The following is a 21,133-nucleotide window of genomic DNA, read 5'->3' on the forward strand; positions in this document are numbered from 1 at the left end:
CTGGGACACACCTGTTGGAAGTCCACACACTGATAGTATAGACATTATGGGATGGAAAAGTGTTAGTGTACATGTGGTCTGTGTGCTCTGGCCATGCACTAAGACTGAAATGGCTGAAAGTGTACACACATGCGCACACATACCAAATGCAGCCTGAATGCACACGCCATGCACACAGGTATCCCATTTCACCCTGTCAGGCTCATTATTACTACTACTACTACAACACATGCTGTCCTCCTGGACTGAGGCCTTGGCACCATCCTGAAGTCTTGTGAGTACTCTATGTGATGTGGTTTAAGCTTCAGATCCTTGTAATACTTTATACATCATGACAATTAAAAAAACAAATTCAAAATGGTGCAAACGTCTCTCATAAGGCACATGCAATTACTTCATGTTTTACATCACCACCTTTACAGTATTCTTCAGTAACATATACAGTAGAGTTGACACTCCTCTAATATGGGAATGTATCTTAAAGTTACACATCTACAGGGCAAAACTTCCACTTTCCCTTATTTTTAGCCCGTCGGCTACATATGCACAGACGTCGTTTTTTGGCTTCTTGTTCAGAGTAAACAAATGTATACTTACGGTTTCATGTTAAACAGGTCGCGCACAGCCACGTTGGCGTTGCACTCGCGGTTACGATTACGCTCCGTGAACAGCTTATCCTTGGTCCAAGTCATGTGAACCCGCTCAGGCCCGGTGTCGGCCTTATCATTTATCGTGGCGTGAGATGCTGTGTTCCTGTCATGGATGAGCTGGGCCTGGAAAGGCGGGAGAGAGAAGGATGAGAAAATCAATAGGGGGTTGGCGGATTAACCAGGAGACATTTTTGGGGACAGAAGTGATAAAACAAATAAACAGAATGGAAGAAAGAATGAGAAAAGGAAGGAAAAGTGGTGTAACTGGTGGTGATTAGCAAGAGGATGACAAGCAGGTGATGAGACTTGAGAGTTCAAGATAATACCACAGAGGCAAAAGAAAGTAATTACTGGAGAGAAATAGGAATAAAAATTGGGGAAGGTGGAAGAACAATAAGGAATCACAAACAGAGGTGAATAAATGGCGAAGAAAGGGCCAGATCGGCCAGTGAGAAAGGAAACATCACGGTCAATTACAAGCTGGGACCAAAGAAGATGGGAATCGAGCAACTTTCCTTCTACAAGTTGGGCAAAACCATGCTACAGAATAGTTGAAACAAAACAAACCTGTCCAGCAATCACAACAATGCACATGGACTTTAAGAGAACAAATGTACCTCGGGCATCACAAGACAATATATCTCTTGGTGACTGACAAAGAGAGAGTGACGATGGTGAAGGTACAGTATGATGTCAACCAAGAGTTGTGCTACCTAAACAATGTATAAAGTAGGTCTACATGCCTATAATGCAGAGGTAGTGCAGGAATACTACAGCACAGCATAGCAAAGCAGAGCAGGGCCAACAAACATCATTATTAGAATAAAATGTTTCAACACATTTGACGACAACCTTTTTCACCTGTGCCCCTGTGTCTGAGTACAATGTCCACAATTATATATCCATTGCCTATGAAAAATGATAAGAATAAATTATAGTTTTATAATCATCTGTCTTTGTAAAGATATAGATAAAGGTCTCTGCGTTCACTGGTACTGGTTCATATTTTATAAAAGCACAAGATCTTTCTAAAACAAAAGTTGTGCTAGTAAAACAGCAGCTTTAAACTATTTAATTTTCAAAGTCCCCATTGTCAATAAACTTGTAGATGGGAGACTATGTGGTAAATAGCATGCACATTCATTTTATGAAGGAAGGTTTGTTTCTGGAAGATATTTCTCTTAGCTTGTTGACCACTAGCTGTGACTGTTTGTACACTATGGACACTTGTTAAAGATCTGAGTGGCAGAAGGGTGGGGGATGTCAACATGGTAATGAATGGGGTGATAACTACCCTTAAGCTAAAAATGGAAAAAAAAAAAAAAAAAAAAAAAAAAAAGAGACAAGACAGTATTGTCACGTCACAATTAAGAGTATGAACCACTACTGGGTTAAAATATACGTGTGAATTATTGGGAAGCTCATTAAAACTAAAAGCATGAATAGCCCAGTGAGGCTGTAATGGTCATTACACACCAGAAACGCAATTTTTGGAGGGATAGAAAAACATTATGACTAATGGCATCAAAATGTAATGTTTCTGCCGAGGACGGCACCAGAGGAAAGGAAATGTTGTTACCTCATTAAAAAAAGTTTATTCTCTGCACAGGGGCCATTTTTGGACACCTCACGTTCAAAAATGTTTTAACTTGCTTTAAGTACCTGACGTGCGAGTTTTACAGCATCGAGAGAGTTCTGAATATTTTGTCACTGTTCAAAAGTCATACACATTTCACTTTTCTTAGAGAATACTGTCCACTCATATTTTCTGGGGGATTGGGGATGAGCTAGGATCGAGAAGGTATTGGGATCTTGGACTGCAGTTGCAACGGGCTGATATTCACAAAGCAGCTCTCAATGACTATACAGTAAGGAGCACTTATTTTGGGCCAATCTGGACTTGTGGTTTAATACTCAGATGTACAAGATGGATGCTAAATGTAATTCTGTTTCTGAGCTAGTGCTAAAACCCGGGTGTAGTACCAGTACATTGAACAAACATGGTAAGATAGCCATGAGCTTATGCGATGGATAAGCCCACACTGATAAGGTACAAAAGCACAACAGATTATTCGGAAAACATCACAATTTCTTCTATTTCTAGTTCCACACTGACTTTAGGGAAAGTCCTTAATGTGACGCTAAGGACATGTTGTGGACATTTGTTTTAAGAGACGCATGGTATGGAGTACCTACACTAGCTTAAATGCTTTTCCAGAGAAGATTTGTAAAAAAAAAAAAAAAAAAAAAAAAAATCAGAGTCAACATTCACAATCAGAAAACTGAAACACAACTGATTCTTGATTAGCATCCATACTCTCTGGGTATGGTTACCCTTCTCATTTCAAGTGTCGGTCTTTGTACATCTCCTGTGGCACTACAAATTTTAAACACTAGCAGTATTACTACTCCTCCATCCTGCCCATCTGTGTATTCATTATACTGTATATCCATTACAGTCTTATGTCCACAATAGAGTATAATGGGATGACAATGTGACACTGACAAATTGCACATCAATTTTGGACATCTGGTAAAAATGGGAGTATGATTAGATTTTCTGAGTCCAGATTATATGATGATTATGAAAGTTATGAAAAGTCAAATGATAAGCGACAACTTTAGACAATGATCCAGCTTTGTGAAGATGGGCCGGTGGGTCTAGCAGTGAGGGACAGTGGGTTGACAAAATCGGCTACCTCATCCTCCTGAGTGTCCTCCATCGGTGAGGACTGCTGGCTGGGGTTCGTACTCTGGGCAGCGCCCTGGTTCTTCCTCCGGATTGAATTACGCGATTCATCAGTGATACTCTGAATCTGAGCAGTATGGAATGGCCCAGAAAGGCGGCGGCAGACGAAGAGGGAAAGTGGCCAGTTGTCATATTACGCAGCTGTTGCCGTTTAAGTACGTAGTCTATTATTTATGGAAGCAACCCGAATAGTTTGTTTTACATACTGTATAATGTGATATGTCTGACATAAAGTTAGACATACAGTATGCTAGTCATCACTGTAGAGGTACACATACACTTACGTTGAGCAAAATGCAAACAGCATTAAGTAACAATAAATACCATCTTCTTGAAGATGTTTATAAATGTATCTTATTAGTATCTAATCTGAGACTATTGCATGAAAAAAACATCCACTTGTGTGGAATTGGAATGGAACTACAGATAGTTGGGGAGAAAAGGACTGTGAGTGCAGGGTTGTATTTAGCTGGATAAAGTGTGAATTACCTCTCTTTCCCTCTCAGTCCTGGACAGATGCATCTGTTTCAGCATCTGAGACCTTTGCTCCATCATCAGTGTCTTCTCATAAGTGAAGGCTGAGATGTCATTATCATGCTGCAAAGACGGGAACAGAAACATCAAGATCAATCAATCAATCAATCAATCAATCAATACAGTTCTCAAATCAAATCACATCAAAGTGATTCCAAGGAAGTTCATTTTTTTGGACATTCTTCTGTCTGTGGCAAATCACTTTGTAACTGTTTAACCTTCAGCATCTGATCCAGAAAATAAAAATGAAAAAAATTAGATTACAGAAAGAAACATGGGGGCAATTTACAGCTGCTCTTGACATTTCTTAAACTGGATGGCAAGATGGCCAGTGCATTTATTCTATCAACCAGAGTCTCACCATCTCCACCACTTCCACCTCTGCATTCAATCGAAGGTGGTAGAGGAACATCTGGAGATCTTTCTTCATTTGGATGCTGTTGTCATCCATCTGGGCCACAGTGAAGATACGCATCTTGCATTTCCTCCACACCTAGTAGGAGGACAGACACAGTTATTATAGAAGGAGGTAAGATGGAAAAGTAGCAGGGGGTAGATCAGGGGTAGATGGATGGATTCATGATTAGCAGCAGGACAGGGAGGGGGACAGGACAACAGTGTAAGAGAGGGAAAGTGTATCAGAGAGCGATTCTGAATATTAGCAGAGGAATGAAAAATATTAACAATGATTTGTAGGGTTTAAGGATGTTTCAGAGATAATTACAACCCAACACACACACACACACACACACACACACACACACACACACACACACCAACCTTGTGCTGTCGCAGCAGGAAGGGCAGCAGCATCAACATGCCTCCATCATGGACCACCCACCACACATCAATGGTTCCCTCCCCCAGGCGCTCCTGGTTGGTAGGGAAACTGTCCACATTCTTAGCCACAAGTAAGGCCTGATGGGCGGCTGTGGTCTCCCGCACTGTCTCTGGATGGATAGAGGGAGGGTGAGTGTGTCTATGAGACATTGCCTGTTAATCCCTGTGTGTTGTTTATGAGAACTGAAGTTACTGGCATCTCAGTGGAATGACTTCATAAGCAGATGTGCAAATATGCAGTATAAGATGTATTATAATTACTTTCACATTTTTAGATCAATTCTGATGTAGCGTCCATTAAACTTTCCATCCTTCTGATTTCCCATTTCTATACCTATATGTGCTCCTATTAATTTGGAACTGTCTCTACCTATGAAATTCTTCCACGACTGCCGGTCATTGGACTGCTTCCAGGTCCCAGGCCAGGCCATTAAGACCGTGTTGTGCTTCATCCCTCCCAGCCCCGCAGACTGGATGAGGTGGGAGACGCCGTCTCGGAGGTTTGAAGACATCACAACATGACAGAATCCCTTGGTCCGCTCTGCTGACATGGCAGACTTGATGTTCTGGACAAAGCATGGGAGAGAACCCATATAAGACAATAGAAGTGAAGAAAAAAATGGATTATTGGCCTTTTAAAAAAGAAAGTGAACTTTACTCCTTCCTCAAAATTAACATTAAGCACTCTCATGATTAATTCACACTGATGGGTCTGAACAATGCCCATGAATACAGCAGCCTGTATAATCTCGAATTCAGCTTTTGCACCGGATTACTTTCGCAGGAAAAGTATTTCACTGATTAAAAATGCTTTTGCGGACACTAAAAAAAAAAAATCAGGTTGTCAAAAAAGGAAAAAAAAAGATGACTTGCTCAATTTGGCCAGTAGATGGCAGAGTTATTGTAAAATGATTGTCCAAAACTCACTCTCACTCTATGTATTTAGAATCTATATACAACTAGAAATCTTAATTCACACAATAGATTTGCCTGTGGGGCCAGCAGTGAACTTTTAACACTAGCTCAAAAACAACATATCGTTTAGCTGATCGTTACTGAAATGCTTAGCCATTGATGGTCAGATAATAAAAGAGGCAGTATAAATCACATTTAGTATTTTATCTGTGAACACGAATGCACACTTTTGGTAGAACAGGGTATTGCATGAGGAGTGCAAAGTTGCAGGCAAAATCAACATAAGTGTCAATATACTTGTGTCTGCATTTGCATTTGGCCATAGGTTGCCTGCTAGTGTGGGAATTTCCAATATACCTGCTCAGCCCTCTTGGCCTCTGCCTCTTTAGTGAGATAAGTTCCCTCTAAAACATTTCCCACTATCGTCAGGCCTTTCCCTGCCTTCAGCTGAGTGGTGAGAGAGAGCAGACGAGGGTGTTTGACTCCTTGATCTGAGTCCAGGTTCAGCAGCACCAACAACTGAGGCCTGGACACAACAACAGAAAAAGGAGACGGGGGAGACAACGTCAGATATAATTTCTTCGGAAAGTGGTGAGGGACAGGAGTGGCTGTTTGGTCCCAAAGTCTTACACAGAAACTAGAAAATATGACAAAATTATGATGTAAACAAATTCCGTTTAGTTTATTCAAACTAAATTGCAAGTAAAAATAACAGTTTGCTAACGAAAAATTTATTTCAAGTAGTGTAATAAGGTATAGAATCATTATTACAGTATGACTGGATCTCACCTAAACCTAGGTAGAGACTTAAAGTGGAGCTTAATTAGACTTTATGGTCCCACATGTGTTTAACACAAGGCCGATAGTGTTAGAAAGAGCAGCTTTCAAACAGAAGAGGAACAGAAACAGTTATCTTTAATGAGAAACATCTGTACGCCTGGAAACATCACATCCCCAAAAGAGTAAATTATACTGAACATGCCAGGAAAGTAAACGATTCTGGAATGGTGGGTTTGGTTTTTGGACAGGAAGTCTGCAAGGTCAGTCAGCGTGGGCCTCTATACAGAATGAAGCCTTATCAGCCTTTTCTGTCAGATTAGGTAGAGGACCAAGAGATGAATCTAATTCACCCTCTGTTTCTATACACCCTCTCTTGTGTCCACCCCAACAGTGACGGGTGGCACTGTGTCAAATGGAACCACATCCATATGAGACACAGTAACACACACACACACACACACACACACACACACACACACACACACACACACACACACACAAAATATACTGTACCGCCAGTTCTTGGTGTGTGGTGGAGCCTCCTCAAGGCGAATGAGGGCATAGCGGGCTGCATTAAGAGAGAGACCACGGATGCCATCGCCCCATTCTTTCTCCGCCCTAAAGCAAACAAATGATTGACAATGAAATAAACAAGAAGCAAAAAATGAGAACACACACAGAATGATACAAAACTATGGCAGTGAGTTTTAACAGCCCATTCTTATGTTGTGTCCACACCTGAACTGTTTGGGTGAAGTTTCAACAACACGTGTGTGTTTGCACATAAGGTCCCACTCATGTAAAACCAAACTATAGCTGTACTACAGCCTTACGCCTCTAGTTCTGGGCAACATACACTGTTGCAACATGTTGCAGCATATTTTATAGCCTGTATAAAACACATACTGGTTCTTTGTATATTTGCCTTTGCTCCCCTTTGAGGGTTCTCAGTTTTCTCTCTCTGTCAATACAGTTTTCTTGTCTACTTGCACATTTCAGCTTTTCCTTGCCAAAGATTTTCTGTTTACCCTTGAACACTTTTGAACCAAAGAAAATAATGTGTTAAAAGTCATTCTTACCCTCTGTATTCAATGTATTTGTAGATGCACCCAGCGATGGCCATGGCAACAATAGCATAATACCAGGAGGAGATGAACATGAGCGCAAGGCACAAGCTCATTCCCAGGAAGGACAGAGCCCTGTAGGAGAAAACACTTACAACATCAGTTCATTAACTGCATACCCATGCATTTTTTAAAATAAGTGTTTCAGTTTGTCTGCACATTCATGGAAATGTCTTAATGAAATCAAATTAATTCAGAATGGACAGCTGAGAGGCTTAGAACTGAAGTAAAATTATGAAATCCACCGCTAACAATAGGACTGTCCTGTATTGTTCTTAACCTTTGTCATGGAGCTAATCTCAGTAAAGGTCATCAAGTCACAAACCACGTTAAACAGTTTATGTCTGTGGTTGTGAAGGTCCTTGTTTGATTATTGGCTTCTGTCCTAAAATTTTCCTCAGGAAAGCCTCAGCCATCGAAGTGGTAGGATCCCTGACGCTGTTAAAACGTTTTGAAGTTTTTTAAACCCACAAATTAATCCCCGAGACTTTTAATATCCTCTTCTTTCATTGTCTGGAAGTAAATGCAGAGAGACAATATACTTGCAAGACTGTCTAATTTGTCACCCACCAGTGGTAGTATTTGAAGCGTGGTCTCCAGTTGGGCGTTCGCAGCAGGGTCTGAACAGCACAGGCCAGGTTCACAAAGAGGTAGCACATGAGGAAAAACCTGTGCGAGGAAGACAATAAGCCAAAAATGACTACTCACCACTAATCTAAATCTCCACGTTATGACCTACTGTAAGTGGTTTTAGGATGTGAAATACATAGGGGATCACAGACTTTATCTGGTAATCTGTTTTTATGGAAAGAAAGCATGTAATATTACTATGCAGACAGGTACTGACATGGAGAGGATAGGAGCCACAGAGTCCAGTGAGGCGATGAGGATGCCGATCTCACAGATCCCAGCAGTCAGCAACAGGGCCCAGGTAGGTTCTCCGTTAGCTTTCCCATGACCAAACACCTAACAAACACGCACACACACACACACACAGTCAAGTGTGAAAAACTGAAGATGAGCATATGAGGATGAAGACTGCTTGGACATTATTTGAGTTGACTATGTCCAACCTGTAAGAAAGGTACAATGCCGTCTCGTGCGATGGCCTGCAGCAGGCGCGGGGCACCAGTCAAACTCTGCAGACCAGCCCCACAGCAGGAAAAGAATGAGCCAATCACGATGACCCAGGGCGAGGGCCATGATAATGTGCCTATAACAAGGTTCCCTTTCACTGAATCACCAAATCTGCAATACAAAAAACAATCATACACGTTCATTGGACCAAACTTGTATTCAGCTATATGAAGTGTAGTGATTAGTTAATACAATTTCAAATAGTTAATTTCAGTTAAGTTAAATGATATCTTATTCCTTTGTGCCATACAGCTCCATTGTTGTCCAAAAACTATTAAAAACACATCACTGAGCCACATTGAGTAGCCAGTTCCTTCCTTACCATGAACACACACACTGTAGTTTATTTTGACTCCCACACATGTAAACTATGTCCTGTTGCCATAAATACCTACTAGAGTACCATATGCGGATTAATCTGGGGCTGAAAATAGTCTCGAAAGAAATGCACTATTAATTGTTTGGTAAAAGCTGGTGTTTAAAAATCAACATATATACTTGTGATTTGTTTTTACAAAGCATCTATACTTTTAACATTTTAAGTAGTGCCAGCATTTAAAATATAGTATACAGTATGGTTGATGTATTTTAAAATATAAAAAAGCTGTGAGTACAAAGGTGATGTAAAAGCTGCTTTTACACCGACCTTATACACATTACAAATAAAAATATAAAAAGGATCTATAGTAGTTCTCCTGATTCATTGTCAGGTTAAGAGGGTACGGTGGTCGAATCACGTAAGCTAGGATTTGAGTCTAAACACAAACTGAATCTGACCCTCTTGGGATGAGGGCACTTAAGACGATCATTTTATCCATCTAACCTCAAGAGATGATACTAAACGAGAAAAGAGGAAACATAAAGATCAAAACCTACACAATGCACACTATTTTTCTTCTCCATACTTTTATTTTAAAAAAACTGAAACTCTTACTTGTCTCGAAGAACAACGCCCTCAATGCAGGCACCAAATAAAACCACGCAGCTGATGTCTTGGAAGCACTGTTTAGGAGAGTAAACTCGAGTCTTTTTCTTTCACATTACTGTGAAGCTTTAAACAAACTGCACGCACTACCTACAAACTATCAGGTGGTACCCTTCGCCAGGCTTTAATTTTAGTTTGATAATTTCAATGTAATAATAATAATTTATGTTTGATTTGACTCAAACATAACCTTGCATTGATATCTGGCAGCATTCTTAAATTACAGTCCTAGCCATTTCACTAGATTTGCTGGTATCAGTGTCACATAAAAGGTTTAAGGATACAGATGATGGAGGTGGTAACAATAGCCAGGATGGTCCCAATGGGGATGGACTTCTGGGCATCCCTCAAGTCGCCTGACCGGTTTGAACCAGCCATGATACCTGGAACAGAAAATCAAACGTGAAAAAATATTTAGAAATGAAATAAGGCTCAATGCTGAGCAATTTTGACCATAACAATCATACATAAGCTCACAAAATAAATCCCACATTATAGTCTATGTGGGTGCATCAGTTGCTTTTATCAGTCTCACCCGTGACAGATGGGAAATAGATCCCGACCAGCAGTGTGAAGAACGTGGTTATATCATTGACTACATATGGCATGTAGATGTCCTGGGCAGGTTCATTTCCCCCAAGAGATGACAACTTCTTGTTTTCTACCAACATACCCAGAGGACCATACTCTGACCACATATTTTCTACAAGAGAGATGGAAACAGAGCAATTAGACTGCAAACAGCATACGCCACAAACTGTACAAAGGAGTGCTGTCAAGCAGTTTGTAATTCACCCAAATGACAACATAATGTGCTGTCTTTAGAGAGACTGAAAGATCAAGAAATAACCACTCAACTAATCAGTCAAAGGGAGTAAGCTGGCCATGAGTCTGGAAACACCAGTATTGTGAAACAGTATTGTCAAAAACTGTATAATTCACCCTCTGGCCGGACAAATCATAATATTAGAGAGAAGTTAACATCCTAATCCTTAAGTACAAACATTGGAGCTAAGTAAAACAGCAAATGTATGGCTTGTGCTAAGAGAATATTGGTAATTAAAAACAGGAAAGATGGTCCTGGGACGCAAATTACAGCTGATGTCATCTGTCCAGAGACTTCCAAACACAAAAACATTAGAACCTGTCAGAATCAAAAGGGGAGGAAATATTTTTCTGAGAAAGACAATAAAAATATGGTTAAGGATAAGTTATTTGAGGGAGACTAGATAGAAGCAAAAGGAAAAAAAAAAAATTGAAGCAAATGGAGATGGGAGAAAGCAGAGGGAGTAGCGCCTGCAGACGCATCCCAGTTGCTTCACTAGAAATATGACAGGAATGCATTTGCTTTGATGGTTCGAAGTAAAACTAGTTTGTCATGGCAAACAGGAGGAATATTCTGAGTTTGCACTGTCTTTCATAAAATATTGCAATCTTTGATCGTGTAAATTCCCAATCAGAGGTCAGTATTTAACAAATATTTTCCAAGCTTGTTCAGTTATCTTTTGTTGCAATTTGAAATTTCATTCTGCCAGGTTCAGTAGGCTACCTGGATGAGGTTAAGAGAAAAAAAGTAAATTCTTGGCAATAAAGCATAGTTGAACTGAATTGGAACACACTTAAAATAGTGTAGATATCTGCATGTTTTAGCTTGAACCTCGATAACTGAATATTTCATGGGAAATAGGTCGGGGAGGCATTTTTTCATTCCCACTGAATTTGCACACTGATACCAAACCTTGCAGAGGCAACACTTTGTTCCAACCTGAAATGACTCCGCTCGTCAGCCCGGGGATGCCCTGCACCACCGTAACATTGTTGTATAAAAAATAATCATTGCAGGTGGCATTGAGCTCAGGCCCGTCACAGAACAGCTTCCACAGCTTGGTAGTGACTGTCACGTTGTCTATAACCTCTGTCTTAAGGCACTTGTCAAAGTTGCGGTTCTTCAGAGTGCGATTTCCCAACATGCAAACACTGTGTGGAGGAAAACAGATAACAGAAGGAAATCTTCAAATGAGACACTACTTAGTGTTTAAAGTGTTGCAGTTGCTATTTAATAAACCTAAAATACCACACCATTTGTGGTTTGAAAACAATTTAAACTGATGAAAATACGACTCGGTGCTAATATGCTATCTTCATGAGCCACCATGTCTGGCTGACAAAGCTAGTCTGATGCTATCATGGCACAATATGGTTCAATACAACACTGAAATAAACTGATGGATATATACTGTAAACTGGACTCACGGAAAGTCTGGTGGCTCAAAGACGGTCTTAATGACTCCAGCATAGATGGCGAGGATGGAGAGAATGACACAGGCCAGGAAGACTAAAGCTAGCTTGTTGACATATTTAACCCCGACAAAGACGACCACAGCCATCAGTGCTAGGCAGCATGTGCCATAAACACGCATATTATTCAGCAGGGCCTCCACCTCATCCTCCTTTTTCTCTGCCACAAAGATGGCTGCTTTAGGCACGATGTAGGTCTGAAATTCCAGGGGACAGATGAGAAAAAAAAGCATAAGAGAAGGCGGCAAAAAAAATACACATTTGTCACCTTCAGTAAGAAGACAGAAACAAGAATATAATCCTGTTCATATTAGTTAAGCTTTGTTTACAATCGTTTTACTGCTGCATTTAAAGAAAATGTTCGCATTGTGGCAATACATTTAAAAAACAAATTACAAAAAAGTCGGGCAAAATACGAGTTATTATTTAGTTTCCTTAATTTTTTTGCCTCAGTGACAATGTGAGTCTGGGTAAATAGCATGAACAGTGGTGGGTGAGAAGAAATGACAACCTTACTGCATTGTAAGTTGAGGCAGAGGGTAACCCCTATATAGAGGTAATCCAAGCACAAACAGGGTTCACTTACCAGAAGAATCTCTATAGTACCCAGGATGTACATGGAGCCAGCAAAAGTTGTCCCCAAGTAGAAACAGAGGCCTACGGCTCCCCCAAACTCTGGGCCAAGAGATCTGGAAATCATATAGTAGGAACCTCCAGCTGGGGGGGAGGGGAAAAAAAACAGTGGGAATGAGTTTTATGAGAGAAAGGATGTGGTTTTTGTTATACATACACACAACATTGTTTTTAATGTTTTGGTCAAACCCTGACACGTAAAAATTTTCTACATTGCTGAAATCCTTATATAACAACGGTTGTTATCAATTAACATAGTACCAACAAACAGGGTTGGAAAATGAGGATTCTATGTGATACCAGTATTTAAAGCTGGGAAATGTATTTTTATCAGCAATCAATCAAATGGTAAGACTCTGGCTGAAGCTAAAGCACAGCCAATATTATTATTTCATTAATTTTATCCTCACAAAAAACTAAAACAAAAAGAATGCTAAGACAAATCAACATCTTATTGCATCATTTTTCTTCTCTGTTCATAACACATTCCTGGTTAAAGTCAGTGTACGTCTAAGCACCAAAGCATCCCACCTGGAACGACGCCATTAGTAGCGATTGCACTCATGGATATGGCTGTCAGCATGGTCTGTGGAGAGAGGGAAGTATGGAACGAAAACATCAGTTTAAAACTCCCAAAGCTAAAGCCCTTAACTCATACTCTTGTGATCAATAGATACGGTTTAGGAGATTCAATGATATTCCTTTGAAATGTGAGTTGTTTCTATGGTCAGTATTGAATGTAAGTTCATTTTTTATTCCTTACAGGTATTTTTTATTGGTTTTTTGCGACGTCATTATCACCCATTCAAACCCAAGAATGACAAAAACAGTTATGGGACAATAAAGAGCGGAACGGAACTGACAATTAACACAAGCCTCCTTACCCACCTAAAAATTCTTTATTTCCATGAATTAGGATCCTGAAGGAGGGTCAATCTAGCATTTAGCCTGTTAAAATACTTAGGGGCTTATGCTCTAAATCTTTCGGATTGGTAATGGATAGAAGCTCTTCCGTGAAATCAGTCATTGTGGCTGCGGATATTTACATCAGCCTGTTACCTAACAGTGCTGCCGGATAAGAGAAAGGACAGGGCAGAGAGAAGGGCAAGGAATCACAAGATAAGAAGTACAAAGAAAAGAAAAGGACATAAAAGAGAAGGACATAAAAGTTCAAACTTGAGGGTTGAACGAAAGAGGGTGAGAAAAAAGCATGAAGGTGAAAGAACAGAGGACAAAGTAAAGAGGAGGAAGTGGAAGAGGGGAGCAGGGACAAGGAGACATCCCAGATAAACCTTGTGCTCTTTGCTGGGTGTAAAGTTTAACGTGGCAGACAAGCTGGATTAAAGCCAATTACCGGACAGTTTTACTTCCTGCTTCAAATGAAACCCTAAGTAGCTACTGTAAATGGCAGCTTGGACGTGACCGCAAATCAATCAAAGCATTTACAGCAAAAAAAAAAATCCCTGGTATCATGATGTCATATATCACATTATAAACATTACAGTATAGTGATATAATTTAAAAAAAGAGTAAGGAATAGTAAGGTAACTGCAATAATTTAAAAAATATATAAGAGGCAACAACGCAGTCTTCTACACAAAAAAACAAAAAAAACTGAACAATAAACTGGTAGCACTGATCGAGAATCATATCAATTTTTAAATCAAATTATGATCATACAATTCCTCTCTCTATTCATTTAAACCAAATTTGTATTTTTGTGTTTACACAGTGAATATAGTGCTGATGAGGACAGATTTTAGAAAAAAAAAAAAACAGGTGCTGCCAGTTCCCTATAAACACAATGCACCTACTGTACACATGTTGTTGGGCAATAAAAAGCCCAAAGAGCAGACTAACATGACATGATCGAAAATGTTCTGTGTACTGTGCTGTGTATTGTGCCAATGAAAGAGGAAGTCACTGTGTGTGTGTTTTCTTAAATCTGTGTGTTTATACTCTCAATGTTAACGTGACACCTGGTCTCATTTGAGCATTTCTGACTGACTGAGCCTCTTTGTTTTCATTTTGAAATACAAATGAACACGTCTCTCCATTTGTAGCTCTTTGGGTTGCAAAAAAGAAAGAGACTGTGTCCAAATCACTACCTATTTACAGTATAGTGAACTATATTTAGTGTGCCCCAAAAATTCCACACTGGAATAAAAAAAGTAAATGTCCATGGCATGTAAACTACTTTCTGCTAACAATCCCAAATCGTAATTCACTGCTCACTATTTAGTAAACTCTTATATAGGGAGTAGTGAATGAGTGAACAAAGGAAGGATTTCAGACCAAGCCAGCAACTGTTTGCAACAGCTTTCTATGCGTAAACAGTAAATGTAGGAAAATTACTCAATGCGTGGTGGATCATGAGAGAATATGAAAAGAGAAAATACAGTATACTGCTTTGTACTTTACAGAATAAACCATAAACGCTCTAAAATAAAGTTGAATAAATTCCCTTTAGGTTATTTTTAGACATTTTCTGGTGTTGGGTCTAGAGCGCACAAAATATGACCCACAGTATAAGCAGGTGGCTGATGTGGTACCATCAGTGCAGAGTGAAACGAGGTCAGGGCAGTGAAAGTGAACATTAATCTGTTTGACTAAGCTTTTCTCTCTTATTATGTAACAGCTGTGATGCAGTGGAGGGTAAACCCTGCTAACGCATTTTAGCTAGATTGTAATATATGAAATGGAGTTTCCATCTTTCCATCTAAGCAAACAGTTCATGTAGCTGTGAAATCTGATATTAATTCATAGCATTACAGACAGTGTACTGGTTTACATTTTTATTCTGATCATATACAATGCATATTTAAAAACTGGTAATTTTAAAAAGCAAAAATATAAATGAATGTCTGGGATTCATGCCATCAATTGTTTCTTTCAGTTCTTTCAGTAGGAAATACATTTCAGGTTTAATTCTTGATTTTGCATAGTCTGGAATGTGGTCACTTTGTCAGTCTTGGCCATATTGTAAGTGAAACGGATAATGTTATGCTCCAAGAGCATTCTATCATGAGGCAAAAAGCGTTCATCTGAGATAGTACTGAAAGGTTTTTGTTTGTACTTTCCCTGATTAAGATGAGGTAATCCCTTGTCTGCTGTGCGATTGACAAATCTAGCCGCTGCGTGGGTGTGCACGTTGCTATGTTTCTGACACTCTGCAGATGGAGCGATTACACATCAAGCTGCCGGGCACCATTAGAAACTAGGAGTGTATGGGAAATGGAGAGTCACAGTGGCTAAATATAGGAGGCTGGATTCAACTTCCCGGTCATTCATTACTGCTGTCAATCCGACATTTGCATCCATCTGTCATAATAAGTTGAAGTAGCTTCTGCCCCCAGTGTCAACAAAAAAAGTCAAGCACACAGACATGTTCCACTCTCATGTGCTAATGTATTCACAATGCACTAAAGGGCTGGGTATGTACATTAAGTTCACTCTTACATAATCTTGCACGTCATTGCTCTACTGACTTGAACTCTAAAGCTCTTGATAAAGGACAAATAATATCCATGTAAAGATTCAGACCAGCTCCTTTTAGTTTGTGGAATAGTAAAGGACTGGCACACATTGTTAAACCTTCCTTTAATTTCCACTTTAAAGCTAAGATGGATAAAATGTTGAGTCACGCTGGTCACAATTGATGAGTACTCACGCAAGAACAGCACAAGCCAACGATAGCCAGGGACTCCAAGATGCCGGAAGTGCCGACAATCCAGGTAAGGCGCAGAAACAGGATGACCCCGAGAATATTCTGGAGGCAGGGTAGGTAGACACCCATGAAGGTCCCCATCTGTGGGCTCTATAGTGGGGGACAGGGGGAGTGGGTGGAGGGGATGAGATGGGAGAGAAAAGATAATTAATGTGTGTTAATGCATGTGTAGTAGTGCATGGATAAAACATGACTATACAGGTTCATTTTTGCTGTTATTTAGGATTAAATAAATAATCACAAAATATAAAGCAGCTAATAATTTAGCTGATCTACATGCATACACAATATCAGTATTTTTATCAGAGGAAGTGGTGAAGTTCCTGATTACATTCCCCATGCTTAATAATGACTTAGAAGCTGTGGTTTTACCCCGGCAAACTCTTGTTCTAACCATCTTTTTGATAGGGCTTCATCATAAATGCACAGGGAAACTGTTTGCAAAGCAAAAGCTGCTGCTATTATCAATGAGAAGATCACGCTTCAAAACATGTTTGATAAAAATGAGCTAACATTAGAAACGGATGTAAGGCCTACATCTCAGTGACAAAGGGCATCATTTATATCAACCATTCTACACCATCCAGTAAACCGGTAACAAAAGTTGTTGAAAAATCCTTCAATCCTTCTACCCCAAAAGACATCATTCCTTGCAAGAAACTTTAGTTTCGCAACAGCATGTAAACAGGCACAGGCAACAGGAATATATTAAGCTTTTCTGACAGACAACAAAAAAAAAAAAAAAAAAAAAGTCAAATTGATCACCTTGGATGGACGAGCAGCTACCTTTACAGCCATTTATCTCCAAATGTACAGCACTAGTCCCTATAGTTCAGACAAAGGGGGGGGGGGGGCATGATGTCAGCTTCACCCACTTATTTCTTTACCAAGAGTTTCCTGCAAGCCAATGGGAGGCACCTGAGGCCTGTCTCCATTCAGGGGACATGATGGGGCAACTGGCATGCAACTGAAACTGTGGTTACAAAAGCATCTAAGTGCTGCACGGTAGCACTGTGGCTACTTTTAATTTTGTTTTTCTAAGAAAAACCGAAACACGAGTTTCCAAAGACCCTCGAGGAAAGACAGCAGAAATAGTCTGTGGGACATTGGAAACACAAAAAACTTGACGTGTTGACTGATAAATAGGAAATTGCAGATGCTGGACCGCCAGTGTTATAATTCTTACTTCATCTCTGTTATGAACTTTTACCCCTGTCCTCTGATCCAACCAACAGGGTCAGCAGGTCATACATGTATTTTGTAAAACATACCGTGCTGTGCTCTATAGAAAATTATTGCCTTTAAAGTAAGTACTTTTGCAGTGAAGGAAGCTTGTTGTTTTAGAAGTACAGATTCCATTTGTACACAGGTAATATAAGCATTGTTTCTAGATAAAACTGACTTAAGCTCCAATTACTCAGTTTGTACTTTCAAGCACAAAAAGGGTTGTTAAAGGAATACAGGCTTATTTACTGGATTTGTAATAACTCAGTTGCAAGAGTTAACTTGCAAAACTGAATCTTTTTGTATGAGGAAGTGACTGCATGAATATTTATTGTACGCTTCCTGTAAACAGGAAAAAGCAACAACATTTCAAAGTGAAAAAAAAACAAAAATAAAACATGTAATAACATTTTAATATTGCTGTCTCTACAGTGGTTTGACCTTTTGATTTTTTGTCAAACACTGATAAGTTTCACTGAAAGCATAAAGGGTGCAGACACAAGATGGTTAGTTTGCATACCCCCAGTAACACAAACAGCAGGGCTTCATTGCTCAAAGACCCTGATATGTAGTGATAGTTGAAAAGGTCCAAAAGAGCAACTGATAATATCCTACTGTACAGTATCCACAGTAAGTTTGATGCATGAAGATAACACCAACCTTAAAGGGGAACTATTATGCTTTTTATTGCTTTCTGTCACACACAAACAAACACACACACCTACACCCACACACACACACCCAATGTTACAGTGTCGGATGTCCATATTAAACGTGGCCAAAGTTTCAAATACTGAGGTAAATGTATGTAAAAGTTATCCCTGTAAGACAAAAGCTCAGGCATCAGACTGCTCTGAACACTAGGTTTCCAACACTAGGTTTTCCAAAGTAATGGACATAATAGTTACTGAACAGAGACGTCCTGCTGTAATCTTTGTTGCTGCGGATGTTTGTGCTGTCCACTCATATTCCAGATAGGATTTGGGCTCGAACATGTACAGATGGATTTGAGAAGTAGCCTTTTCGAATCAATTACGCTCTGATACTACTTAGTTTAAGTTACTGGTTACTTAGTTTTAAAGCTTGCTTTCAGAACCTACAGACCGATAAGAGAATGAGACAGTGCTCATAAGTGCGGGGTGTGCTGCCCCGCAGGAGGCTCATGGATATTCAGCCAGTCAGAAGAAAGTGAGCTTTTAAGGAGGCTTGAGCTAAAATTGCTTGTTTCAGTCAGAGGCTCAACTGAGGGGCTGCATAACAGGCAGTTTGAGATAAATACAGACTTTTTTTGAACTGTAATTCACGCACACCTACTCTAGTGAACTCCCAGAATAAAAATACAGAGCTGGAAATGAGCATAATAGGTCCCATTTAAAGCTGTGATACACACATCATATGAAACAAGGCTCTTTACACTGTACCTTAACAGCTTTCTTCTTGGGCCCCTCATCATCGTCAGCTTCCTCATGTTCCTGGGCCCCCTGGGTGAGATTGGTGTAGTTTGCCAGTTTATTGAGGAGAGATGACACCATGGGGTTGCTGTCCATCTCCTCCTGCAGTACAGAAATGATTTTTTAATATGCTGAACCACAGTGGCATCAGACACTTTATTTTTCTGGTGTATTTTTTTTTTTTTTTTTTTTTTTTTTTTTATAAACGTCACTCAGGCTTCCTTTATTCCATTGTTATAGTAACAAAATGTATACATCACCGAGTAAAATAATATTAGATTTTTGATAATACTTTATTTAGCTTTAATTTGGCCTTCAGGTGGTTAGTTACCACATTCTTAGAAGGGCAAACTCTTCCAGTATCAAAATGAAAAGTGCAATATTTAGTTTGCTAACTGTTCAAAGCATCTTAGAATAGCATGGCTGGATCAGCTGCATGCAGAGTGGTGAAAACAGAAGCCCAATTGATTCTATACAAGGGCCAGTGACCACAGAGTGGAAAGGTCTGCCAAATGGCAGAGAAAAGCACCTGGCAAAGGGTCAGCCGAATGAACTTAAAAGGAATGCACTGGCTTTCATGGCGAATAAACTGTTTGCCTGATGCATTTTTGAACTAAGAGAAGATTGATGCTTTCACCTCATTATGTACTATTTATTTAGTTCAACACAACTTACCCTGGTGCTTTAGCATACTGTGCATTAATGAATGGTTTGAACTTCATAGGCTAGATCTAATTTAAACAGTAGATGGAGTTCTTGCAGTGAATGCGAACTTAAAAAAGGGTATTGACGTTGTTTGCAGCTTCTACACCACAGTTTGGGGTTTCTCATCATGGTTTACAACATCTTGCAAAAATAAATCAGACTGCTATGTTTCCTTGTTCAGTATAACATCCCGCTGCACTGTGTAAATGGGCTATATCAAGTTGAAGATGAAAACTGTTGGACACTTACCTCAAACAGAGCCATGTTGGTGCCATCATAGCTGTTGCCTTTGTCATTGTCTATGTTGTTGATAAAGGGACTGTTTTCTTTTGGAACACCATCACCTGTGGAACCACAATACAGTTGTTTCTTTGGAAGAAATGCAGTGTAGGTTTAACATGTTATTTAACCAAAGCAAAATATGGGTGGCCGCTGGCAAGTAACTTCTAAGAATTCCAAACTTTATTTTGTTGAAAGTATTTTCATTTTTAGAGACTAAATGCCTCAAAACCATTTGGAGTCTCTGCCTCATGTGCGTCTGAGTTTCATATTTTTTTAACTTTTTAAATTTTATTCAAAGTTTTAATTATCCAGACCATAATGTGCACTTCTCATAATGTACATTAAGAAATTACATCTAAACTAAAAAAGGTAAATAGACTTTCACTCTGTGACTGAGCTAAGAAGACACACACACACACACACACACACACACACACACACACACACACACACACACACACACACACACACACACAGAGAAACAAAATTAGGCTTTTTGGCAAATGAATAAAAACTTACTAAATTATTTTATGATTATTCAGATTATACTAAACATACATTTCGTAGGCTTATAACCCACTTGATAAATAAATTAAACAACATGATCCATTGTTCACTTGAAGCACTGTGGAGGACAGCAACAAAAGGAAGCCATGTTTTGGACTTCATCAAAATAATCATTAAAATGTACACACGGCACATTTAAATAGAAACATAGGAACAACCAACTGTGCCATTAAAACTTGTACATTATCCAGCAAATGAAGCTGCAGATTATTTGAACAATTTGACAATGAGAAGTTAATGTGCTATAACTAAATTGTCAAACCTATTAGAATTGTGTGGCAGAAATTACGTTATTAAAGACTTATCACTCTGGAAATAATGCGAAAAGCACTGACGGGTTGAAGAATAAATACATATATTGCAATATATATATAAACAGGAGAAAATACCTCACAGGGGTCAGAAGTTAGATATGCCTCTCCAAAAGGTCAACAGATTTCAGCATTTATAGTATTCCAGCAAAGACAAAATTACACATGATTGGCCACCTGCTGCTTACATAAGATAATCATCCAATGGCCAATTGCCAAGC

The 21,133-nt window shown here is 39.4% G+C and overlaps 1 protein-coding gene across 4 annotated transcripts in view; it reads right to left on the reverse strand.

Moving 5' to 3' along the window:
* Positions 1-21,133, reverse strand: part of slc12a7b (solute carrier family 12 member 7b) — a 56,856-nt gene that overhangs the window by 2,248 nt on the left and 33,475 nt on the right. For 3 of the 4 annotated variants that reach the window (XM_040127296.1, XM_040127294.1, XM_040127297.1), the window contains exons 2-22: positions 20,002-20,096; positions 19,018-19,149; positions 16,316-16,462; positions 13,177-13,231; positions 12,599-12,729; positions 11,968-12,209; positions 11,480-11,691; positions 10,250-10,417; positions 9,999-10,097; positions 9,664-9,721; positions 8,666-8,840; positions 8,440-8,558; positions 8,163-8,261; positions 7,548-7,667; positions 6,982-7,086; positions 6,046-6,214; positions 5,144-5,339; positions 4,714-4,883; positions 4,295-4,426; positions 3,889-3,996; positions 598-773 (exon numbers count right to left, since the gene is read on the reverse strand). In XM_040127296.1, coding sequence (XP_039983230.1) covers positions 598-773; positions 3,889-3,996; positions 4,295-4,426; positions 4,714-4,883; positions 5,144-5,339; positions 6,046-6,214; positions 6,982-7,086; positions 7,548-7,667; positions 8,163-8,261; positions 8,440-8,558; positions 8,666-8,840; positions 9,664-9,721; positions 9,999-10,097; positions 10,250-10,417; positions 11,480-11,691; positions 11,968-12,209; positions 12,599-12,729; positions 13,177-13,231; positions 16,316-16,462; positions 19,018-19,149; positions 20,002-20,096 — 2,908 coding nt within the window. Of the gene's footprint in view, positions 1-597; positions 774-3,349; positions 3,467-3,888; positions 3,997-4,294; positions 4,427-4,713; positions 4,884-5,143; positions 5,340-6,045; positions 6,215-6,981; positions 7,087-7,547; positions 7,668-8,162; positions 8,262-8,439; positions 8,559-8,665; positions 8,841-9,663; positions 9,722-9,998; positions 10,098-10,249; positions 10,418-11,479; positions 11,692-11,967; positions 12,210-12,598; positions 12,730-13,176; positions 13,232-16,315; positions 16,463-19,017; positions 19,150-20,001; positions 20,097-21,133 lie in introns of all 4 variants that reach the window. The other variant, XM_040127298.1, reaches the window with a different exon arrangement.

The sequence above is a fragment of the Xiphias gladius genome, chromosome 5 (genome assembly GCF_016859285.1).
Source record: "Xiphias gladius isolate SHS-SW01 ecotype Sanya breed wild chromosome 5, ASM1685928v1, whole genome shotgun sequence".
NCBI classification, from domain to species: Eukaryota; Metazoa; Chordata; class Actinopteri; order Istiophoriformes; family Xiphiidae; genus Xiphias; species Xiphias gladius.